Source organism: Melozone crissalis, unplaced genomic scaffold, assembly GCF_028551555.1.
Source record: "Melozone crissalis strain CALT ecotype California unplaced genomic scaffold, PUWL_Pcris_2 ptg000139l_1, whole genome shotgun sequence".
Classification (NCBI taxonomy): domain Eukaryota; kingdom Metazoa; phylum Chordata; class Aves; order Passeriformes; family Passerellidae; genus Melozone; species Melozone crissalis.
The window spans coordinates 6,884,165-6,910,111 of record NW_026535912.1 but is presented as its reverse complement, the minus strand read 5'-3'; the positions used below and the strand labels follow the sequence as shown (position 1 = coordinate 6,910,111).

At 49.3% G+C, this 25,947-nt stretch overlaps 1 protein-coding gene across 1 annotated transcript; it reads right to left on the bottom strand.

Annotated features, from left to right (window-relative positions):
- Window positions 1-11,782: 11,782 nt before the first annotated feature.
- On the bottom strand, window positions 11,783-16,971 carry LOC128948623 (cell division cycle protein 20 homolog). The gene is given in 11 exon segments (XM_054293393.1): window positions 11,783-11,848; window positions 11,850-11,962; window positions 12,271-12,388; window positions 12,560-12,684; window positions 12,790-13,025; window positions 13,367-13,461; window positions 13,773-13,969; window positions 14,325-14,453; window positions 15,380-15,476; window positions 16,087-16,232; window positions 16,779-16,971. Coding segments are annotated over 11 exon segments (1,515 nt in total).
- Between the last annotated feature and the right edge of the window lie 8,976 nt (window positions 16,972-25,947).

Here is a 25,947-nt window from a genome sequence, read left to right as displayed (position 1 = left end):
TTCCTGTATTCCAATGATCTGTGGGGTTGTCTTGACCTCCCCAAAAGGTGACTAATTGTGTCAGATATACTTTAAATGAAGGGGGTCCCGCTTGGGTAATGCTACTGATTACAACTTGGACTTCCCACCTAATTAATGACCATTTAAAGGGCTCATGTGTTTGAGATTTACAGTTCCCAATCATTAACATTATTAAGAGTATTCTAAAAGTCTTAAGGTAGTTTTTCCAATTGTCATAGCGGCTGCCATAGTTTCCTTGTTCCAAATTTTGTCGTTTTTGATACTGTTGCTTTTGCTTAGAGTGGTCCCAATTTTGTCCAGGTCTAATTTTAGGGCCCTCTCCCCCACAGTTATCAGCCCCTCTGCCTTGCCCATCAACTTGGTTGGTTTGAGCTATGGGGTGATCCATCTTCTCGGCAGCAAGGGTAGTCTTCAGGAGGAGTTTTTCGCCCCTTTTTCCTGGCTCGTTGAAGATATTGATACCACTTTGCTTCTTTCACCTGAGGAGCTAGACAGCTCGGGTCAGGGATCCACCCCCGGCAAACTCCTGCAACAATTTTTGTAATGAACAGTGTTGGTTCGTTTGAATGGTAACAGTAGTACTGGGGGTTTACTCCCTTAGTATAGATGTTCCACCAATTTTTGGAGCCCACTTTAAGGGTTTCAGATGCTACTCGAGTTACCAATGTCTGTTCGGTTAGTTTTCGTTGTTCTCTGTAACAATTATGGCAGGCTCCCCTAGGAGGATAACCGTTACGACAATGGGTCCACCACCTTTCATTACATATTATGCACTCGAAGCAAACAAATGGATTACAGCTTCCCCAACATCCCCGAGCATTACATGTAACCCTTATTCTTGAGCTCTGTAATCCTTTTCCTTCTTCAATTATTTTTCCTGATTTCCTGTCCACCAGTAAAAAGGTACAATATACCCAATCCCAACATTCATACATACCCCCAAGGTCACTTATTACATCTAGATTTGTTACAGGTATTCCTCCTTCCCACATATAATAACAGCCATCACTACCCTGGTAGTAGTGGTGCAAACCGTCCCACTTATCTTTGCCCAGTCCTAGCATTCAAGGTCTGTTTCTTTTTCAGTTTCACCTTGAAGTTTCCTGGTACTTCGCTTACTTCCCATTTAGAGTTCTTTGTAGTTTGGCCCCCTGGTCGAGGTGATTGTTCTATTGGTCCTTTTATTCGGCTCGCATGGATCCAGCCTTTTTCTGTGGTTTTTGATTACGGTGTCCGTTGTTAGTAAAGCTTGACGTAGTTAGTAAGGCTTGATAGGATCCCTCCCACTTTAGTGTGAGGGGGCTCTCCTTCCAGCTGTGGACCAGGACCCAATCTCCACGCTCTACCTGATGTAATGCAAGATCCAAAAGAGATCTTTGAGCAATCATTCCCTTTCCCCCATAGGGCTCTCCTGAATTTTATTCAGGAACCAATTGCTTTAGGTTCCCTATCGATCCAGTTGCGGCCGGAAGGGTCCTGTCTCCCAATCTCAAAGATATCCCCAAACATAAATCCTAGCAATATGTTCCATAATTAGCTAGCTAAATACATAATCATAACAAGACAAGCAAATTAATTGTCTCTCTTCCCTTGGTTATTTTCCACCATGAGTTAATACTTCTGAGATAAGATTTTTGTGAACCAAATCCTTTCCTTGAGAACTTATCAGCCCCTTCTCTTCCCATAATTTTTTTCGTATGTATGTATTACTCCATAACAATATTTGGAATCTGTAAAGCACGCAGTACGGATTATAATTCACACGCCTGGGCTGACTAAGATTTATCTAATGGCCCTGACTCTAGTATTTAATAACTTTTCTCCGGTGTCTAATTCTTCCTCCTCCACATCTGGTCTTGTTTTTACTTGTTCTTCTATGGTGATTATACAATCGCGCTCTAATGGTTCTGCGCCCCATTTTCCATTTATGAATTCAGCAGGGTTTTGCAGAGCTGTAGTTTTAATGGTTAATTGTTCTAAAGCTTGCCCAAATAAAATTAGGAGATTCCGTGAATCCCTGTGGTAACACAGTTCACCTCAATTATTGTCTCCATCCAGTATCTGGATCTTTCCCTTTCAAAGGCAAAATAGTTCCGACTGTCTTCTGCTAGAGGATATGCCCCAAAGGCATCCTTCAGGTCTACTTACACTATACCACAAATTGTCTGGCCCCACTTTTCTCAAGAGAGTGCATGGGTTAGTCACTACTGGAAATCGGGCCACTGTGCGTTTGTTTATTTCTCTTAAATCGTGTACCAGATGATAGGTACCATTTGGTTTCCGAACAGGAAGAATGGGCGTATTAAAAGGAGACATACAGGGTTCTAAAAATCCTGGAACCAATGAAAATCCCCTATTGCTATTTAGATAAGTTACATTCTTTTGGTAAAAACTGAATAGTTGATCTCTCAGCCCCGGTGTCTACCAGGAAAGATATTTCCTAGTGTTGGGGACCCACCTTAAGTTTTATCAAGGGCTCATTATGTTGTTTCCGAGTCCCTATTAAATAGAGCCCCTGACCTCTCTAATCTTAACACCTTCTTATTTACCGTTTAACAGGTAAGACACCCCTGGGTAATTTATTTTCCAATTTCAAATATCCCTATACACCCATAAAATTTTAAAGAGTGATCACAAAAAGGCTCTAGTTTCCCAGTGTGTCTGTTTATACCAGTTATCTAAAATCTAATGTGCCATTGGTTTTTGGCATCATCATCAGGAAAAACTCACTCTTCCTCCTTAAATGTTGTTCTTCATTTTCCTATAACTGCCAATTAGGGCTGCTCTTTTTACTTCTTTTATTAGCCAAATTATTTCTCTAACTCTAATATCCCTCCCTTTCTGATGTTCTTTTGCATGAACTACTGCTACTTTCTTTGAACCCTTTTAAAGCTTCCAATATCTGAATTATCAATTATATTAACCCTTTCTTTTGAATGTTTATTAAGTCCCCTTCCGATTTTATAAAATTCTCAGGTTTGTGCTGACCAGGAGGGACTAAGGGGACCAGACTCCCTTATCCTAAACTTCTCCCACTTCACCTGAATGCCCTCCTGTGTCATTGATTTCTAGATTATCTTCTTCAGTTAAAGAATGAATTTTGAGTTTTCCTTCACAGGGTGTTATCTGTAATTTTAAGGCTATTATTAGGTCTCTGCCTAACATATTATTCTCGGCCTCTGGCAGCAACAGCAAATCATTTACTTTAAATTTGTTACCTGCTTCAATTTGTACTCCTTTTATTACAGGAACAGGGAAAGCCTCTCCCGTAATTCCAATTACTGGAACTTGCTCACTACGTATCTCACATCCCTGGGGTAATTTTGCCACTGTCGACCGAGAAATTCCTGTATTTACCAAAAATGCAAGTTCTTCGTCTTGAGGACCTACTCTTAGATTTATTATCAAGGCCCTTTCTTCGGTCCTCTTCGCTAGCTCCCGCCCTCTCTGATTCTCCTGAAAGGTTTTCTCATCCCGGATCCTGACCCTACACTCTCGTTTGAAGTGTCCCTTCCTTCCGCAATAAAAGCAGGCTTTAGGCTCCTTCATCCCAGTGTCCTGACCATTCCCTTTCCTTTCAGTATCCTGACTATTTCCCTGCCTTCGCTTTCCAAACCCATTTCCCCCTAACTCCTGGGCGACATCTTTCCATGCAAACACGCGCTGTATCTCCTGCAGCAATTCATCTCGACCTCTGCCTTGCCAATTATCTACTTTCTCCAGCCTTTGTCTAATGTTTTCCCATGCCTGTGTTACAGAATGCGATCGTAGCAGTGCCTGCCCGAGCGGTGAGTCTGGGTATAGTGGGAGTGAGGGATCTTGGGGGAGTGGAGGTATCAGGGGGTCCTCCTCAGGAGATTCCCTCTTCTTCTCATACTCCTTTCGTTCTGCCAACTTAAGCATCAATGTACCTGGTTGCTTGACCCATATTATTACATAATCACTTTCTTCCTGACTAAAGAAAGGGATTTTTACTGATGGGCCGATATACACTCTTAAAAGTTTCTTCTTCTTCTCAAACTCAACATCATACTGAATCATCTCCGGAAAATGTCTCCAATTTTCTAGCATAAACTCCAACAGACTATCTTTTGGTGCCGGAGAAAATTTAATAGAAATAGGGGACTTGCTTTTCCCCTGTCCCATTCTTTTGGAGTGCCTCTCACACACAAATCACCACTCGCTTCCCCTTGTTCGTGGCCCGCGTCCTCGCGGACCAATGGGAACCGCACTACTGAGGGTCCACACTCACTTGGGGAATCCGACTGTCGGTTCCCCTCTCATGTACACCTCACTTGCTTGCACTCGAGGATCTCTCGCCCTCCAAGGGCTCATCTGGAGCATGCAGGAGACTTCTTCCCCTGTTCCATCCCTTCGGAGTGCCCTTTGCACTTCAGGATCCTTGCCCCAGGATCTCAACCCCAATTGGACGGATCTCATTTCTTCCGGAGTGCCTTTATACCCCGGGACCCAAACTTACGGCTTACGTGACTTACGTGTCCTGCGTCTTCGTCCGGACTCTGTGCACAGAAGATTAAGGGGTTCACCGGTGTCTCCCTTTCGCTTATGAGTATAGTTTTAGGTTTGTCGGTGGTCGTGAGGTAGGAAGGTCGGATGTTGGGCCACCCGGAGATGGGGTGGGGCGCCTCCCAAACACCGTCGCTCCCTCACCATCCGAGTCACGGCACCAAATTGTTATAGACGGACTCAAAAAGGAGCAATATATATTTCCAATTTGAATTTATTAATTCATTGCATACAGCATAAGCAAAAGATTCAGCGCTGGGCGACAGGGGAGTCCCCGCTCCACCAACTGCCGCACCCGGTATCTCACAAGTCCCCTTTTTATACTAGTCCATTTCCGTAGACGTGTCCTTCCCTTGGCGCATGCTCCAGTTGTTGCTAGGGGGTCGTCTTCTTCCCTTTGGTGGTCACTGGATGAAGGCTTGAGGTCTTCCTCAGGCCTGTACTCTTGACCTCGGAGTACTTGCCTTCCTTTTATGGGGTGGCGTTTGGCTAGTTTCTGTTTCTCGGCTAGCTCTTCTTAGTTCCTAAAACCTCAGCCTTTCACATGGTTAGTATTTGCGCAATACATGATTGAATTTAGCAAACAATAGTAACTTGATATATATATATATATTTTTAGGTTATGCGGTTATGTATTTCTTAATCATATGGTTGACCATGTATCTCTGAATCACTATCATACGGATAACCAACCATGTATTTTCCAATCACATGGTTGCCTATTGTGTAACGAACAAGAGGTTTTGTCCATCTCAATTTATGCGAGTGTTCTGTTCATTGGGCACCATTTAGGAAGGTACAAAAGAGAAAAAGGATGTTCTGTAGGTCAGTTCACTAGTGGAATATTCATGGATAGACAGAGTGATTAGCTGAATTTTACATCTACTCCTAACCTGAAAGTGCAACAGGTAATTTGGGGAGAAATTAAAGCCCGATTTCTCCTTCTACCAGCCTGTATTCAAATGTAAAGTAAATAGAGCAGGGTGAGAATGCCAGTGTTCAGTTCCTGAAGTGCCTTATTAAGGTGTTCTTAAAGTAAGGGAGATAAAATCTGGGTGGGCATTCCTAATTTCTAGACACTAACTGACAATTTCATTGACTCTGAAAACAGCAGAGATGTGCACATCATACCTGATCAATCCATTTGGGGATGGTTTAGGTTCAGATTCTCTGAGGCTTTAGATTTTTAGATCTCTAGACAATGCTTCCAGGAATCTAAATAGCTTTCAGAAATTAAACTTTTCTCCTTTTTTCCTCAGTCTTTGCACTCATGTGCACCAGAGACCTCCAGTGAATGGATTCCACTCTAATCCATCTCCAAGCTGAATCTCCCAGCTGTGTTCACACTGGTGGTTTGTGTGTCTCTTCTGCACAGTGCAATTTTAAAATCTTCGTTCCTTATTATCTCTGCCCTTCCTTTTCTGTTTTAGCTTGCAAATGCATGCAGATGTATCAGAAATGATACACCTAATTTCTGACGCATCAGTTCCTGTCTAGCAATTTCATTTTATCCTGTTCTGATGTTATGCTAGCCTTCTATGTTTTATTCTAAGTGGACTCCTGTTTTCTTGCATGTGGAAGTTTTACAATGCAATGCTCTCATTCACCTGCTTTCATTAAATCCTTCATTGACATTAGCACAAGTAACTGTGTGATTCCCTTCCGCTTTGTAGAAGATTTGGGAAACTCAAGTCCTGCTCAGCTACAGAAAAACATACATGGTGCTTGGTAATTCCCCTAAGAGCTTAAGTTAATGGTAAACAACTGCAGCTTATTCATTTTGCAGAAATTGGGAGAAAAGACATTTCAAATATTGAGGAATGTAGTGCAATATTGATGGGCATCCCTCAGTTATCCAGACAGACTGATGTCACTGGCAAAATTCCCTCTTTTCCAAAGGTTTTCAATTGCTTTGGCTGTGCTTCGTATGGCTGCAGGTCACATTTCCCTTGGTTTAAGGAAGTATCTTGGCAGTTACTCTTGGGGATATATCTTGCTAATTCTGCACTTGGAGGAATTACTCAGTTCTGCAGTCCTTATTACATGCCCTCTTCTAAAAGACTTTTATACTGTTTTCCCTCTCTCTGTGTTTTCACACTTGTTCAACAAGGTTTTCTTTCTAAGAATATTAATCACAATACCCCAAAGGATTAAAAAATGCTTAGGTATTTTTCCCTAAGTATTTACTGAAGAAAAATAATCATAATAAAAAAAAAACTGTATGCAGGCGGGATGTAAAATACAAACAGAAATAAACTTGAGAGTTCTCCCAAAAAACTTAAGAAAAAACCCCATGTATTCTATAAAACCCAGAGTATTCATCTACAGTATACAAAAATGGGCATGTTCTAGAAGAGAAAATCTGTGCAACAGTTCTGCACAGAATTCTATGCTTTCAAGCTGTTTGCCCTTCAGGGGCAGTGCCATTCTCTGAACTGCAATGCTCTGAGCATGTTCTGCTCACCATGGCAGCTTTCTGCTCTGCCCTGGTACAGATCATCCTCCAGCAAAGGGGGAGTGCAGCCACCACAACTCGCAGCACCTTCCCGCATAGCAAGAACCTGAAGGAGAGAGATGGCTTTCACCAGCTGCTGCGGGTTCTAATAGTGCCACCTCACAGCTGCCGAAAGCCTGAATTTCTGTGTTGCAGTGAGTTAGTTTATTGAGCCAAATGTTCTGTTATATAGTGGTATGTTCAAGTGCTCCCCGAGTTATTACAGTTAGCTTCTCCTCTATGTTATGCTCTCTTAACCAAGTGTCCCTCAAGGAATCCCCTCCCTCCTCACCAGATTTTTCCCTGTCTGTCAAGACAACCCCGCCCCTTTGCCCCATCCATCAGCCCAAACCCTACCCTTTGCTCCAGAAAGTTCCCTGTCCCTCACCCTAAGATCCAATCCCTATCCCAACGCTCTCTCCTCCCCTTGTTCTGATTTGTTGTAGCCCTCAAAACCGCACCCCAAGAGTCGCTTATTGGTTACTGTATGGTGTCCACCCCCTGTTTTGAAAGATTTTAAAAATCCGGTCACAGGGATGTTGGGGGTTGTTGCAACATCTGTTCCTTTGGGAATTCTCAGCTGTGAACCTTCCCCCTATTTCTCCTGATGAAATTGCTGCCCTTTACAACGCAGAAGAGCCTCCTTTGCTTCCTTTGCTTCCTTCACTCGGTCCTCCAGGGGTTTCTACTGCTCGGCATTTGGCCTAGAGGTTCTGGCTCAGGCAAAACCCTATCCTAGCCAGTTCCCCCCTCTTGCCATTGTTCCTGGAGCATCACAGAGCTAGCCAGGGCTGCGGAGGGCAGTGACAGTGACCCATGGACTGGCATGTCACAGCCCCCAGAGCCACACCTGCCAGGCCACAAGCCCCAGCCCTGGTGCCCACTGCCGGCCTCAGGGGCTCCTGGGCATCCTCACCCTGAGTGCAAAGGCAGCCTCAGGAGCACCCCAGGGAGCTCTGGATCCAGGCTGCAGACACCCTAAAGCCAGCACTGAAAGGGACGTGGATGGGGACTGCAGCTGGATCTTGCAGTGCTCACTGCTCCTGACTACTCTCTAAGTGAACCCAAACCTCATTGGCAGCACCTTGAGCACATTGACCCTGCTCGCCCATCCTGGAACGTGGTGTTCCCACATCCTGCACCAGCCCTTTGCAGGGAGTGACCAGCTCCCAGCTGCTCTGCTACCCTGGCCTTACTTACTGTTTGCCGGCAATGAACTTAACGGATACACTCCTGAGAAACCTAGCACAACATTTGCTTCTCAGGAGCTCTTTGGCAAAAGACTCCACTAGTCCCTTGTTTTGCACAGAGAAGGAGGTCCTGACAAAGCATAACGCAGAGGCAGGGCTCTGGCATACGAATTCCTGAGCGGCAGGATTCCACCCATTGTTGTTCCTAGCTACTTTGCTGATATTTTAGAGCCAGTTCTGGACAGGAGCTGCTGCTGACAGGGTAGGAAAATTTGGAGAAAAAAAGGTGCAGGAGACAACAAAAAAAAACCAAGGGGGGAAACCCTTAGAAATACAGAGCACAACAGAAGTCCTTGGAGATGGTTCAATAGAAAATGCCAGCAGCAGTGAGCAGAGCCCGAGGCTGCTCACTGCTACCCCAGGGGCTCCTCAGTCCCCTGCTGGTTTGTGTCTGATGCAGCCCTGCCTGGAAAGGGCTCCAGGCTCTGGTGTTCCCAGCTTGCTCCAGGCTACATTCTTAGCAGCACCGAAAGAAGAGGTGAAACAAAGAGCCATTTTCTGTGCTGCCTGCAAACTCTTCTCCTTCAGTGCCACTGCCAGAGATCATCCCTCTGTCAGCTTGGCACTGTGCCTGCTGCATCCTCATCCCTGTCCCTTGCATCAGCTCCTGCACATCATCAGCTCTCGCTGTCCCACATCATGAACAGAGAGAGCTGTGTCAGAAGAGCAAGGAGTGCATTTTCTTGGCTGTGAGATGCAAAGCTGTGTTTCGTGTCAGGCACAAACAGGCGATGTGTGTATTTGTGAATGCAAAATGCATGGACCCCAACAATGGGAGAGCTGTTAATTCTAATAATAACTGAGGAAAATAAAGCATGGAAAAAGGCTTTTGAACCTATCTTTTGTTTGCAAATCAACCCTAGTTGATTTAGGAGCATTTGAATTAAAGTGTTATAGATGTTGCTTTTTGCTTGCATTTAATCCATAAAGAGTTCTGCAATAATAACCTTTTGAAGTATAATTTTAGAATATTACTTGTATTATTGAAACTGTAGCTTTGGAATATATATAAAGGAAATATGCCTATCTCACACCTTATTGAAGCAGAGAAAAACAGTTTGAGAAAAAAAGATGAACATCACCTCAAGGGTTTATGGTTTTGACCAAAGGGAAGCTGGACATCACTGTTATGAGATTTGGATTCTCTGCAATTAAAAGGTGGACACACATCTGGGGAGCTGGACCCCACCAGATGTGATTCATCTTTCTTCTTTTGGAAATGGGACCGTCACCATCTGGGGATACTCCTTTGAGATACATCCTGAGAAATTAAAATCACAGTAGTGTATAGAATTGTGATGTAAAAATTTCGAACAAAAATTGCTGATGAGTAAAAGATTGGAAATAGAAACTGCTGAAAAAAACTGATGAGTACCCCTATAAATACCTGTAATCCTCAATTATCAGTGTGCAGTTGGAGGGAAAACTTCCCCCACTGTACCCAGCGCTGTATTGCTCATACTTTGCCATAATAAATAATAAATTGATTGCTGCTTGAATATTGGCCTAGTCAGGCTTCTGATTCATAACACTGTTAGCTGTGCTCTTCTATGGGCTGGCCATGGTACTTTGTAATTAATATGCTGTCATGCTGTGAACTGAATTCACACCTTACAGGGCTGTGTTTACTGGGCCTGCTGGATCAGTGCCCACTTCCTTCCTCTGCTCCTCCTCACTCCAGGACTGTAGGAGACCAGCATGGGGTCAAAGACCCTGCAGTATCATTATTCTGTAGTAATGCTCAGAGGTCTTCTAAGGGCTATGTAATGCACAGCATCGGGGTGTGGGGCATGTGCTAAGGAGAAAGAAAGAGTCTGTGAGAAAGCTGAGCTGCTCTTACATGGGACTGCAAAAATGACAGGAACTTTTTGGCATATAAAGCTTTCCTTCCAGGTCAGGGACCAGGGAAGGCCTAATCAGCTGTGGCCCCACAAAGCAAGTCTGTGCTAACTCCCAGCACCAAGTGCAGGGGTGTGGGGCAGGGCTCCTACAACAACAGCACAGCTCTGTGGAAGAGCCCAGCCTTGCATCTGGGTTCCTGCCTGCCTCCCCTTTAGAGACAGCTGTGGCCCTAGGATTTGTGTCTGAGGGAGAGCTCCATCCTTGGACCTCCTGATCTTTCCCAAGTGGCCAAATGGGGATGCACCAGCAGCACTGCTGGGAAGGTGCTGGCTCAGTGGCTGTTTTTGAGACTGTGCCCCCCATATCAGCTTTATGTGTGTGTGTGGGGGTGCTGTGGTGGGTGTGGTTACACACTCACTGGCCTTGGCAGAGCACAAGTCGGAACCTTGGAAGGTTCCAGCTGCTGTAAGGCTCAGGAGGCAGAGCTGGTGCTAGGCACAGTGTGACACTGTGCTGAGGGAAAGGTGAAAACAGTTAATAATCCACCCTCAGCTAATCAGTGAGGGCTGATGGGAGGCACAGGCTTGGTGGAGCTGCTTTGTACAGGCCAAGGTGCTTATCAGCTGTGCAGTGTCCCCAGCAGCCCCTGGCAATGCTGGTGCAGCTGAAGGACAGGCTTGATGGGTCTGGTGCAGCCCCGCAACCTCAGACACTGCGGCTCCACCGTGCAAAGCAGCATGGCTGAGCTGGTTGTTGGTCGGGTAAGGGCTCAAATATATTTTCTGCAACTTGCTCCAGCACAGTTCAGCCTGGAAAAAAGGCATTTTTACAAGTGTAGGGGAGTCAAGCCCCAATAAATGTCAGCTGAGCCCTGGTGCCTGCTCCCCTGCATGAAGCCTCAGTGAGGCACTAGGGCCTCCTGTCAGCAGGAGGGGAAGGGAGATCAGAGTTGTTGGAAGAATACGTGACTGAAGGCTGAGCACAGGGTTGGTGGTGCTTTGCGTGGCTCTTGCATGACATCCAGGCTGGCTGTGGCAGTGTAAGCTAACCTTTTGTTTTGCATCAGGCTTCATGCCAGAGCCAGCCCCTTTCCAGCCTTTGGGGTGATTACAGCTGTTGCTCTATATTTCTCTCCCTTCTTTGTTTTCCAACAGCTATTCTACTCCAGCACCATAGGCAGGCAGTGATGGCTGCCTGTAGCTAACAAGACAAACTGAGATCTGCCTGCAGAGCCATGATAAGGTGTCTCTGGGCTTGTGAGACAGGCCAGGACAACACAAACTGAGGCCACAGCCATGCTGTGCTTTCAGTTGAGCCTGTGGTGGAGCTGCTATGCTTGTAGTCAGCATCCAGATGGGGCAGGTGACATATCTGTCTTAGCTGGGACAGAAACAGAAGTACAGCCCTTGCACAGCATCCTTCTGCTAGGCTGTGCTAAGCTCAGGGGCCTCTAAACTGGCCCTTAAGACCTAGGTCTCCACTCCTTGCCCAGATCCCTAGCCTCAGGGAGGACTTGGGTTTAGGAGCCACGGCTCTTTTTCCATAAGACTCCATTAAGAAAAAGACAAGTTAAGCAGTTCATTGACATTTAAAATACTGTACAGTGTGTAAAACCAAATATCCCCCTCCCCACAACAATCTCGTGCTCTCAGCGGATGCTCTGGTGAAGAATCCCACTTTTGGCACTGTTTGCCTTCTCTTTTCTCCTTCTTCTTTATGGGATCCATCTCAAAACAGCTCCAGACCTGCACTGTTTCATTAGCAGCTGCTGAGGCCACTGTTGTACCATCAGGACTCATGGTCAGGTTCAAGATTCTATCAGTATGACCTGAGGAGGAGAAGGAATGTGCAGTCAGGGCTGAGCTGATCAGCACATGCACATTTGCTCCTGTATGCTCCCATGAGCCCTGCCAGCTTGCATAGCTGTCCCCCCAGTGGCTGTGGCAGCGTGATTCCAGACCCCAAGCACACACTTGGATCAGTGGTATCTCTTCCACAGCCCCGTGGGCATGCTTTACTCCTAGCAGCATGGCCCCGGATACTGTCCTGTATCAGTGATGCTGCAGGCTCCAACCAAGGAGTGCAGCTGTCTTCAGCCTCTAACAGCCCCCCCACACCCAGGCCCTGACCACCTACTTTGCAGCTCTGCAACCTTGGTCATTGTTGGATAGTTCCATATAATCAGCTCATTCTGTGCAAAGCCGTGGGCTGAAATGAGCTCCTTGTAGTTTGTTGACCATAGGATAGAAGAGACCTGCAAAGAGGCAGTAACACAGGTGAGACGAGGTGCTTGTGCTGATGCTCACCACTCGGAGGCGAGCATGGTCCCCCTCCTTCCCTGTGCCTTTGGGCCTGAGGAGCCAGCAGCTCTGTGTAGGTGTGCTGCCAGAAGGTGTTTGTCTCCAAGCTGATGTTCATATCTCACCTGGGAACGGGTATCAACAGCACTGAGGCAGGCGCCAGAACACACGTTCCAGATGCAGATATGTCTGTCTCTAGTGCCACCTCCAGTGGCTAGGACATTCATCTGGCATGGGCACCACGCCAGTCCTGAGCAAGGAGAGTTCATTTTAAAACATACAAGAGGCAACCTGCACCCAGCCAGTGCTGCATGCCTGCCTTGCACACACATATCCGCCCGTGGCAGCTCTGTGCTCACCTTGACAGCACCCTGGTGCTGAGTGAAGGTCTGTACAGGAGCAAAGTCTCCACCCCCACCTTGGGTGCATGGCCAGACGTTCGCCAGACTGTCACTGCCACCACTGGCCAGGTAGTGGCCATCCAGAGACCATTTGAGTCCGCACACCTCCTCTGTGTGGCCAGCAAGGGTGGCCACGTGATGCTCAGCCACTCGGACATCGTGGTGATGGATCTGCCCAGTCTGTGCACCACTGCAGAGAGAAGAGAAGGCTTACAGAGTCAGGCTGCACATTTTCACCCAAATCCATTTTTGTTGTTGCAAGACTGCTATACCTGCCACTGGGTTTCAACCAGTGTTACCAGCAACACAGGTCTGTTGGTGTGAGTGAAACACCCACACAAGCTCTTCACAACTTCAGCACAAATTGCAATACAGGAAAGAGGTCTTCTCCTCACAGCCCCAACAGATAAGGCTAAATAAGAATCCCAAGCCAGGACAAACTTCTCTCTGCCATCCCTAACCCATGCCACACGTAGATTGAGGGATAGTAGTTTGCAACAACTGGAAACTGCCCTTGACCCACTGCTTTACCTGGAGAGGATGCAGCTGTTCCAGCTGAGGGTTCCCACACGGCCACAATGGCTGGTCATGGTTCGGAGACATTTCTGTTGCTCAACGTCCCATAGCTGGAGAGGCAAAGCAAAAAGTTCTTCAGAAGAAACCCAATCCTGTTTCTATGCCCTAGGAACCTCACTGCACAGGCTCTCTCAGCTTACTCAGTAAGGGAACAGAGAAAATGTTTATCTCATGACTATAGCACAGAAGGTAACGCTGCTTATCAGAAAACCCCCAAACCAAGCCCTGCCTTGCACACTGGGCAGTTCCACCCCACACCAGGGAAGACAAGTCAGGTGCATGGCATCCTTCCTCTGCCAGCCAAGGCCCCACAGTTCTGTCAATCCCTAGAAAACACCTCTAGTTTTAGTCCTGCATTCACTTGAACCTCAGCACTACTTGTGCCAACAGCAAGATAGTCTCCATCTTTAATCCATGACACAGAGGAAATGTAAGGATATGGATGCTCCGTCTGCAGTAGGGGGATAATCTCCCTAGTACCGTAATTCCACAGATAAACAGCGTTGTCCAGAGCCACTGCAAGGAAGTTCTGGGAGCTCCAGTCTGTGAGATTCAGATCTACAATTTGAAAGAGCAGTGCAGGTCACACCATGCTTGGCTAGAGAGCCCTGCCCTTCACCCGTGCTGATGCAGCAGGCGCGGGTGCACATGTGCACACACACACGTACAGGTGAGGGGCAGCCTTCTGAGTGTCACTATGCCCAGCTGCTGGGGCCAGGTACCCTGCTCCAAGGCACCTACACAGTGCCCTAGACCACTGTCCCTGTAAGGCCACACAGGGACACTCCAGAAGTGGTCTGTGCTAGCCTGGGTACACAAAATAATACAGACAGCCCAGTTACACTGTCCTAGGAACAGCAATCCAGTGCAGAAAGTTCTGGATGCCCAGCACTCAACCCTGCAGCCTACTTACAGTAGTCGTTGAACATCTCTGGTGCATCCAAGACCCAGTCTGGCTTTGAGGGAATATATCTGCTCTTCTTCCTGCTGGATCCAGGTGCCATTTTCTGACTGTAGAGCACTTTCAGGTTATTCTGATAGCCTGTGTGCAGGGGAACAGGTTTGTTAACCTGAGTTAGTTTCCTCCCAGCTGAGTGCTGCTCACCCAACTAGGAATCCCTTGGAGTGAAAATAAAGTCCTAAGAGAAACACTCACAAGCCTGCAGTGCACGAAAATCACTGGCAGAATGAACTGCTGAACAGGGGTGAGCTACAATTTGCTCATTCATGGAAACAAATTTAACAAACACTTGGGTTTTTGAATCCCATTATATTTAGTTGCAGTTTAAGCTAGAAAATGCACAGCAGAGACTTTGATGCTCTTACAGACTTCATGAAGGCTTGGAACCTGCAGTACAGGTGACTGTCACCGACATCTTTTCATAAAAATCCTTTCTTTAGGATTTTTCTCCCTTCTGAGAAGCTATGGCCTCAGCAACAAAATGTAAACAATGGTTATCTGCTGCTGTGGAATGCAGCAGGTGGATGCGTGATTGGTCTTGGGTGAATGTTTGGATTTACTGACCACTCAGAGCAGAGCTGGGTCTCACTCTCTGTTGAGACACAGAAATTTGTTTATTTATTCTTTTTCTATTCTTAGCTTAGCTAGCTTCTGAGAACTTTCCTTCTATTTCTTTTAGTATAGTAATAATGTAATATATATCATAAAATAATAAATCAAGCCTTCTGAACATGAGGTCAGATTCTCATTTCTCTCTCCACCCTGAAGACCCTTGCAAGCCCTGTAACAGGTGACCAACTGGCAGTCATAGCAACTCTCCTAAATAAATTCACTGTAACTGTTATGCCCTCCCTCGACCTCAGGAACCGTAAGAAAGGAGACTCCAGCCTGTACAGCTCTCAGAAACCAGTTGATTTCTCCTGTGACCACACACAGAGCCTCTGTGTTGCTGTTCCCCTAACCTGATCTCTCCTGCTGATTCAGCTCACACAGACTCTGTATCATACCTTCTGGAGCATTCTGTGGTTTTCCACTGAGGTGGAGGATCTTTGCCTCTTCTACATCAAAACCATTCAGATTCACTGCCCAGGCTTTCTGTTGCTCCTACAGAGACAAATCACCCTCAGTGCAATGCATTTAAAACAATTCCCACACTGCAATTTAAACAGACACCTAAGTCCCCTTCTCTTAGAATCTGAAGATGTTTGACTGTGCTGCAAGGGTCAGTCACACAGAGGCAGGTCAAAGCAGTTTTCCCTCAGACTTACATACATCGTCCTGCTCACATTTTCACACAATGGCAAACTCAGTGTCATTGCCAGTGGGAAAAGCCACAGCCACAAAGCGACCAAATGCTTCATAAACAGATTTCAGAACACAGTGTAAAACATTCCAGAAGTGTTCCCTGTGGAGACATTGTCCTAGAATAGCTACCACCAGCAGTTTCACTTTGCATAGGCTCACAGCTTTGTGTTTTTGTTGCCTGCTACATTTTAAAGCCTCATTAGTCAAAGGTAGATTTTGCTGCTAGAAGCAGCATAGGCTTAGAGTGCATGGCAGTCTCTACAGCTTCAATCTCATCCTAGGCTCCTGAAGCCCAGAGCTGCAAGTAGTGATGGCTGGGACTTGTCAGTCCCATGTGCCCACTTGATAGAGTAAAGGGGCAGGAAGGAGTAGCGGTTGTGAAGTAATTGTAACTTAGCAACATGCTCACCTTTTTGGTAGGGGAATCCTCATCAGGGTCATTCTCTTTGGTTAGGAGGAAATTTGCCATCTCCATCTGCATAGTGCTGCGTTTGGGAATGTAGCGATCCCCCCCAGCCTTTGTGGGGGTGCTTTGAATTTTGGATCCAGATTTACCTGCATTCACATATGAAAATATTGTCTTACAGCTATTTAACAGCCTGTATTAGAGCTTTCACGGGAGCAAACCCAACACTCCTCCACATCACACCCACCAGACAAGTAGGACTCTGAGGTCTCATGCCACCCAGTCACAACTAACTTATATTTTCCTCCCTGCCACCAAGTTGGTTAGGGACAGTGTGGTGCAACTCCTTGGGTCTAGTGCAACAATTCCAGAGTCCAGAGATAAGGGGAAGATACTAAAACGCTCACAAGATGTAAAGCTGTCAGCTAACAGTCCTGCCCACACTCGTCCTAGCATACAGCTGTGCCAGCAAGGCTCAGCTGGGCAAACAGCAGCTCGCCAGCCCCAGTGCTCAGAGCTCTGTCCCTAATGCTGGCAAGGAGGTGGGTGGCTGTCAGGAGCACAGACCACCTCCTCCTGCCTGAGCAGCAGCCAGTAGGGCAGCGTGGCAGGGAGCCCAGAGCCCCATGGCTAAAGACAAGCATCCTGGGCGAGGCTCCCGCACTCAACCTCTGTCGCTGGGGGCCGGCGCTCACCGGGTGTCTTGGACGGCGTCTTGCTGGAGCTGCGGGAGCAATTGGCCGGCTTCGTGGGCGACACACCGATGGGACTGGGCCCGGGGCCACTCTCCTTGGCCTTGCGCTGCCATCGCGTAGGCGGCGCATTCGGGATCAGCGTGTCCAGCTTCAGCAGCCCGCGCAGGTCCGCCTCGAACAGGAACTGCGCCATGGTCCTGCGGGCGGGCGGCGTTAGCCGTACCCACCGGCCGGGCTGAGCCTACTCTGACAGGCCCCGCCGGCCTCCCCATCACCGGACCGTGCAAGCGCTCCGGCTGCTCCTCCCCACCAACGGACACCCCTACACTCCCCAACCGCTCCTCGGGACACTCCATCAGCCTATACACCCTCCCTCCACTCCTTGGGGGTCCTTGATCAGCCGGCACCCCTTCCAGCCACTCTTTGGGGCTTCCTCCGATAAGCGACATTCTCCCGTCCCCTGCCTTTCAAGGGCAGTCTCGTCCCTGCTCTTTCTCCTCCCCACCGTGCTTTGCCTCTGCCCTGTGCCCCTGGGGCTGCTCTTGGCCAGGCAGCCTCAGTGGGAGCCAGCACTGGCTGCAGCCCCAGAGGGCCCCCCAGGACAAGGCCCAGCAATTAGGAGGCCAATGAAAGCTCTGGGCAGCAGCAGAGCCCTCAGCAGAGTTCTTTGGACAGTCATGGACTGGCCACACCTACACTGCAGCCTCACTGGGAATGCTTCCTATGTACAGTAGACTTTCAAAAGAAGCTGTTTGAGGGAAAGGTGAACTAAACACTCACTGTCTTCTCTTAAGTCCAAATTCGGACAGAGCATAAAATGAAGATAAGCTCCAAAACAAGCAGGCCTGCCAGGAACCCCAGCCAGCAGCCTGTTCCCTGACAGAAACCCCTTCCAAGGCCCTTCTGGGCATCAGGAACATGTGCTGTGGTTCCAGCTGCACCTGTGGGAGCAATGGGGAGGGTCAGCCCGTGCTGTGCTGCACTGCTGAGCTGGCAGCACGGTGGATGCGGGCAGAACATTCTCGGTTTCCCCCAGAGCTGGAGCCTGCAGGCACCTTGGTGCCCCTTGGCACAGGCTGTGCCACCCAACAAAGCCCAGCAGGCTGGGAGGAGAGCCCGGGGGCAGCAGGAAGCTGAGAGAAGGCCCTGCTCTAGAACTGAGGGAGTTCCACCAGAAGCAAACAAAGATGGTAACTTGAAGACATTCCCACTGTGCTCAAAGTTTGTCTGAGAAGACTAAGACGTTAGCTTGTCCAAAATCCCAGGAAATATCTGGGAAATGGTTTTATGTATGTTGGTTGTGACCAGATAAAAAGATCCTGTGGGAAAAGAGCCTCTGCAGCAGGCTGGCGGGCTGAAGGGGTCTTACTTCTTCCTAAAATAAAGATTACCACTGAAATGCAATTTTATTTTTTTATTGTATAAGGGGAAAATATTTTCCAGACCTCTAAAACCAGTTTCAAAAATAGAGATGTCTTGTGGAAAAAGGAATGAAACATATGGGGATTTCTCTATACAAAAGATATTTCTAAATATTTTTAAAAATGAAAAGTGAAGACAAAATGAGGTCATTTTTTTGGATTCTAAAACTACTTAGAAAAATCTTTAACTACTATAGGAATTGGGAAGAAATATTTGGGGATGTCTGTCTACAGAAAAAATATTTTGAAATATTTCTACAAATTTCTAATATCGAAAAGTGAAAAACTAAGCAACTGGGGTTGCTTTTTCTCAGGAGCCCCATGCTGCTGCCTGCCCCCTGGGCTCCCCCAGCCCTCAGGACCCCGCCGCTGGTCACAGCAGCCCCTGCCTGGCTCCTGCCTGCCCACACCGTGGGCATCCACGGCTGCTCCTGGCCATGGAGCTCAGCCAGTGCTGCTGCCTGCTGGGCTTTGCTGCTGCTGCCACCCAGACACTGGGGTGACGGCACCTTCCCTGTAGTGCAACTAAAGAAAGGGCCATCACCCAGACTGGCAGAGAGCGGGAATAACGTCAGTGTCGTTTAGAGGGCAGAACCAGGGGGTTCAGGGGCACAGGAAGGGACATGTTGGTCTCAGGAGGGGCTGGAGGGTGCTGGGCTGCTCCTGGGGTCTATAGAAGAAGTCGGGACGGGACAGAGGAGGATCAAAAAAGAGATGGAAGTAGCTTGGGGATATACATGGGACGAGGAGGTGGCAGTGGTATCTCCAGGAGAATAGGAGATTTCCTTGTCGATGGCTGTTCTGGAGTCTTCTTCTCAGGACTCTTGACAGGGCTACCCAGGCTCTTCTAACTGCTGGATGGGCTGCTCTTGCTCTTTGGGTGTGAGGTGCAGCCACCATCTTACAACTCCTGTCCAGAGGTGGAACTGTGGAAAGAGGAGGTGCTGAGGCCCCAGCTGCCAGTGGCACAAAGGGAGCCTCTTGCACAGCAGGGCCCAGAGCTGGCAAGGTTCCCCAGCACAGCTGGAGCTGCTGGCACAGCTTGGCCCAGCTGCACAGCTGTCCCTCAAGGCCCCGGCCAGCAGGGCACGGCTCTGGCCAGGCTCCCTGGCCAGGAGTGGGCCCAAGAGCGCCTCTGCCTTTCAAGGGCAATTTTGTCCCTGTTCTTGCTCCTCCCCACCGTGCTTTGCCTCTGCCCTGTGCCCCTGGGGCTGCTCTTGGCCAGGCAGCCTCAGTGGGGACCAGCACTGGCGGCAGCCCCAGCGGGCCCCCCAGGACAAGGCCCAGCAATTAGGAGGCCAATGAAAGCTCTGGGCAGCAGCAGAACCCTCAGCAGAATTCTTTGGACAATCATGGACTGGCCACACCTACACTGCAGCCTCACTGGGAATGTTTCCTATGTACAGTAGACTTTCAAAAGAAGCTGTTTGAGGGAAAGGTGAACTAAACACTCACCCTTTTCTCTTCCAGCAAGTCCAAATTTGGACACAGCATAAGTTGAAGATAAGCTCCAAGACAAGCAGGCCTGCCAGGAACCCTAGCCAGAAGCCCGTTCCCTGACAGAAACCCCTTCCAAGGCCCTTCTGGGCATCAGGAACATGTGCTGTGGTTCCAGCTGCTGCACCTGTGGAAGCAATGGGGAGGGTCAGCCCGTGCTGTGCTGCACTGCTGAGCTGGCAGCACGGTGGATGCGGGCAGGACGTTCTCTGTTTCCCCCAGAGCTGGAGCCTGCAGACACCTTGGTGCCCCTTGGCACAGGCTGTACCACTCAACAAACCCCAGCAGGCCGGGAGGAGAGCCCGGGGCTGTGCTGCTTCTTGGGCAGTCGCTGCTTGGAGGGACACGGGCCAAACCCATCCCTGGGCAGCCACTGCCAGCCCTGGCCCTCCCTGCCCCGTGACAGCTCCCCCAGCCCCAGGGCACAGAGTCAGGCCCTGTCAGGACCCAGCGCAGCCCCTGCCCAGTCGGGAGCCAAGGCTGGCTCTGGCCCTGGGCTCGCGGCAGGGCTCCCGCTCGGGGCTGCTCCTGTGCCTTGGGCCTCTGGGCACTCAGGGCCAGCTCCAGAGCAGCTGCAGCAGGAGGGACGTTGGTGCACGAGTCCCCTTTCCCCGGGGCTGTGAATGAGGTCCAGAGGCCTCAAGGACTCCAGAGGCGCCTCCAGCTTTGGCTGCTGCCGGGCCGTGCAAGGGCAGGCCCTGGGGGAAGAGCTGCAGCCACACAGCCCTGCCAACGGCTGAGCCCTGATGAGCCTGGCACAGCAATTACCTTCTGAGCCTGTGCCCGTGCCCATACCTGTGTTTGGCTTGGCCTTCCTTCCTGCAGCAGGGGCTGCCAATCGGCCTCTGCTTCGTTGGGGAAACACCTCCTTCTGTCCTGCCTTTTGGCCCATCACTTGAGAAACAAAAAGTACACCTTAACAGAGGGAGAAATTCTCCATTTCTTTAATGGCATGTTCAGGACGTCATGCTTATGCAAAATCGGGTAAAATCAACAAATCACTGGTCTTTTTCAGCTGGGCTAGGGCCCACCCTCCTCAAAACAGCTGGCAGTGCTGAGCAGAAGTTGTGAGTGGATCGTGCAGGGCGAGGGCACACACAGCCATGGCTCTGTCCTGGCGCCTGCAGCAATGCCCCCCTGGCTGAGCTTTGGGCTCGGATCTGGCAGCTCTCCCAGGGGAAAGGCCTTGACCTACCCTCACCATCTCCCAGAGGCTCAATCCTGAATGTGGGCTGGGAAGCCAGATTACCTTTGCCTACAGGCTCAGCTGCAAAGAAAGGCAGGACAGAACAGCTCCAATGGCACTGCTGAAGATTCTCCTTCAGGCCCGAGTGGCAGTGAGGGCACCTGGGTGATTGGTGCCCTCCAAGGCACTCCCTTGGCTCTGCCTTCCACTCAGGAGCAGGGCCAGGGAGACCTTGTGCCTGCAGTGGCCCCACACTGGGATTGAAGGAGCCCCTTGTGGGGCAGCTGGGGGCAGAAAGGACTCCCTGGAGCTGCCAGCACCTCCAAACCCAGCCCCAGGCAGGGCCAGGGCTTGGCAGAGGCAGCAGGAGCATCTCAGGCTCCCTGGGGGCAGCAAATGAGCTGAGAAAGGCTCAGCCCCGGGGCACAGCCCTGGGCCCAGCCCCTTCCCTCTCTGCTCTTCCCTGTGGCTGCACAGAGCACACAGAAGGCCACAGTGGCATTGCACATTGGAGGAGGATGGACAGCAAATTGTCCCTTCCTCCCACTGACATCGATCCTGTGGGATCCCTCAGGGCTCCAGAAGGGATCAGGGCAAGGTTTCCAGAACTGATCATCCTTCAGAGGAACTTAAGGGAACTGGCTCATGAGTGAGCTCTTGCCACACTGACACAGATTATTCTGTCAGGAAAGGTACATTCAGAACATGCCTCCAACATCTGGCAAGGTCTTCAAAGCACCATTCACCAGCATTTCCAAGTAATCCAAGTCATGTGCCAGTCGAGAAGGGAGCACAGATCCTACAGAACCATTGCCATGGTGTGCTGGGATCCCCTTCTGCCTTGGGGAATTGGACACTGCAAGGGGGTGGGGTAAGGCTGTGGGAGCCTGTGCCTCCTGGTCACTCTCCACGCTCTTTGCAGGTCCTGTGCAACATGCCTGGAGGGGCAGCTGGAGCAGCCCAGGGCCCTGGGACTCTCTCCCTCCCACGCAGGAAACCCTCACTAAATGCTTGGGCAAAGCTGCAGTGCCACTGCTGTCTCTCCCAACCTCCGTACCTCCCTCCTGCTTGCCCACCTGCCCATGGAACAGCTCCCACAGCCCACGGGCACACAGCCAGGCCCTCTCAGGACACACTGGAGCCTTGCCCTCCCCCTCGGCCCTTTCCCCACCATGGGCACCCCGTGCAGCCGCTCCCAGGTTTCGGGACGTGTCTCCCACAGAGGGAGCCCAGCCGGACAGCTCAGTACCCGAGTGCCCTGAGCCTGCTGGGGATAATTCCTCTGGGCTGTGCCCGTCTTGTCTGGGCTGTGCCCGCAGTGCCAAGCAGCAGAGAGGGCAGTTCAAGCCTCAGCAGGTCTCAGGCCCAGAGGCACAGCAATTACCTCCTGTGACTGTGCCTGGCATCGCCTCCCTTCCTGCAGGAAATGCCACCTTCCATAGAGCCCCTCTTTCCATCCCTTGAGAAAGGAAGAGGCACAGCTGGATCAGATGGAATCATTGCACATCCAGGAGGTGGCCTCTTCAGGAGGCAATACTTGTCCAAAACATGGATAAGGATCGGTAAAAGCCTGATCCCTCCAGGCCTTTGGGGCTGGGTATGGCTTTACCTCCTCCAAGCAGCCACATCTCAGGATGTTACTGGGGACCGGGAAATGCAGGGGATCCCTGCTGAGTTTGGGCTGCGCGGCAGCTGATGCCCAATGCCTTCCTGCAGAGGCTGGGGAGAAGCTGCAGCCAGGCCAGGCTGGGAAACAGCCCTGCAGAGCATGGAAGCAGCAGCGGGGCAGCGAGGCTGCCATGGATCCCTTCCCGCTTTTCCGGGTTCTGCTCTGACATGAGGGCCCCTGGCTCACTCTAGGATCTCTCCCAGGTCTCCTCCCACAGCTTCATCCACAGCTCAGCCCCAAGGGCCAGACAGGTATTAGGAATTTCACAGCCTACCATTGGTGACTCATAGTCAGAATGCACAGGAAAACTCTAGCTGTGTTTCAAAATACCAGATGCTGTGTTGCTTCCTTCCCACTGCAGATTTTCCATTGCCCCAGCCTCAGCCCCTGGCAGCCTGCCTGGATGTTCTCCCCGCGCCGCTTCTGCAATCCCACTTGTCCAGGTCCTGCTGGTTCTGTGGGCAGCTCTTCGGGCCACTGAGGCCCTGTTCCTCCTTTGTTTTCAGCATGTCCAAGTGAGAGATGATTCAGGGGCTCAGCACCAAGGCCTCCAGCAGCAGTGGTCAGTTCCTGAGTGCACTCAGTGGCCACAGGCAGCTGCCCATGGCTCTGGCAGGGATGTGAAGGGGAGGCCGTGCAGGGGAGCAGCCCCCACGCCCCAGCCCTGGCCATGAGGGCCTGCAGCCCGTGGGGCTGGAGCAGCAGTTTCTGGTGTGACAGAGCCAGCAGCTGGGCAGTGCAGCACACACTGCACACATCTACTGCAGGGATATGTTAGCAATATTGTGTATACATACACTCCTATTGTGTATACATACACTCCAAATTGAAAAAAATCAGTCTAAGTGTAGCTTAATTTCAGAGGCATTAGGGAAGAATTATTACCGCTGCTTTCCTGGCTGAGTTTTGGAACATTATACTTTTTTTTTAATACTTTATAAAAACAATCTCTGAGTCTGGAAAGGGAGTTTTTCAATCACAGGGGTTCTTGCTTCACTCCAGGAAAAGTGTAATTCACTGTATCAGGGAGATTTTCTCTTAACATATTGCTGAGTTCTCATGCTGCCACTCATTAGTAGAGATAAAATAATTTCTCACTGTTTATGTTTGATTTTTGTTTGGAAACAGTAGGGAAGAAATGTATCCACTGTGAAGATTTGGTTCATGTGTATCAGTTATTATTTCAGCTGCCTAAGTTGAGGGAGGAATTCACAGAGGTTATCGCAGGCAGAATCTAGTGCTGATGCTTGTGCCATTGGAGTCTGGAGTGGGCTCTTTCCTAGCACAACTCACCACACTGAGCTCCTGGGCATATCTCGTTTGTTTTCTGGTTTTTACTACTAAGAACAGCCAGCATCATTTACCAGTACCTAAAACAGATTTGTTGGTTCCTCTGAATCAACTCACACTGTGGGTTGGACTTTCCCCAGGTTTCAGCCTGGAGAAAAGGAGGCTCAGGGGGAGCCTCGTGGCTCTCCACAAGTCCCTGACAGGAGGGTGGAGCCAGGTGGGGCTCTGCTCCCATGGGAACAGGGACAGGACAAGAGGAAAAGGCCTCAACTTGCACCAGGAGAGGTTTAGATTGGAAATTAGGGAACATTTCTTCTTGGAAAAGGTTGTAAAACATTGGAACAGGTTGCCCAGGGCACTGGTAGAATCACCATCCCTGGAAGAGCTCAGAAGACATGTTGATGCGGGACTTGGGATGTGGTTTAGTGGTGAACATAGTGATGGTGTGGTTGATGGTTGGAATTGATTATTGTGAAGGTCTTTCCCAACTTTAAGGATTCTCTGATTCCATGATTCTAGACAACCCAGTGATAACATAATCTAATCTCTCTTGGTGTAAATGACTTGGTTCACTCTCTGATGTTTTCTCCACATCCATGTGCCAATGCATCTTCCAGCACATGGAAGGAACAAACCAGGTGTGAAGACTGGAGAAAGAAAATGAGCCCACATCACTTCCTTGGGAAGAGAAGAGAAGATCTGGCAACTTCCAGAGGGGAGGAGAAACAGAAAAAAAGGTTTGAGAAGCTGAAGTAGTGGCAGAGGTACCAGGGAGAAGAAATAAGAGGTGAGAGAAATGGTGGCTATGAATTGCAGGGCAGGCAGAGGACACCAGTGACCCAAACAGTTTGGCACCTCCTGGCCATTAGGCAGCTGACCCCAAAAGTTCATCTCTGCTCAAAAGGCATGCACAGCCTCGCCCACCTAGTACAGGTGCAGGAACAGCATGAGGGAATGGGAGGGGAGTGTCATAAACAACCTAAATACTGTCATGCATTTCCAGCAGGTTTTGCAGCCTGTACTGAGCATCTCAGTCCTGGCTGCACTGTTCCCAGACACCAACACCATTAGATCAGAGGGAGCTGATTTAATCAGTTGTTAAAATAATCAAATCATTTCAATTTGAAGTCAAGTCATTTGAATGATAAGGACCATTTAAATCTTGCTGCTCAGAAGGCAGAAGATTGGGCTGAAGCCAGAGCTTTGAGGAGCAGGCAGATAGTGACAGGTAGAGCCAGGGAGTGATAACATGGCACCCACCTCAGTTTGGGAAGAATCATTTGCCCAGCAGGAGCCCAGCTCCAAAGCAACATCCCTGGAAACTCTGCGTCATAAATAGCAGGGAGTTCATTCATAGAGCAAAAGATTTCCTGGCCTTATTTACCCTTCCACATTTGCTGCAGCTCTTCATTTCAAAAGCCATGTGAGTACCCTGTGCTGGAAGGCTTGTCCTTCCCCTGCTCCTGGCTCTGCACCAAGATGTTCTCTGTTCTGCTGCTGAGTAATGCATCTCCTGGCTCCCGACCACTGAAGGAAAAGAAATGTATTTACAAGACACAAAGAGCTTTGTGTAAATCACAGCCATGGGCTGCCAGTTGTGTGCTCTCCCAGCCCAGCAGTGCCTCCTTCCCCCAGCACAGAGTGCTGCACTAGCGCAGCTCCAGGCACGTGTTGCTATTAGGTCATGTCACCAGGGACTGGAAAGCACCAGACAACGCTCTGTGTCTTAAAAATCCAGATGTGGGATGATTATCTCATGATAGCCATCATAGATCCTGTGGTAATGCTATTTCTAATAATTTAGCCTTCAGGAGTTCTTAGGCTGGGATGAGCCCATGCTCTGAGTGGGAGCAAACTGTGTGCTCAGGTCTACTGTGTGAAACAATCACTGTGGTCCTAGTGCTGCCTCCTCTCTGAAAAGATGGAGCTGTTACATTCTCTTCAGTCCACATGGTGGAACCAGATAATTTCTAGTTTGGAGTGTGGTAAATAGGTATGATTCTGCTGATAAAAATTGAAACAGTAATCAATATTGATACAGTAACTAATATCTGGAAATAATAAAATAAGTTAAAAATAGTAATGCCAAAGAGGAGAGGGAAAGGA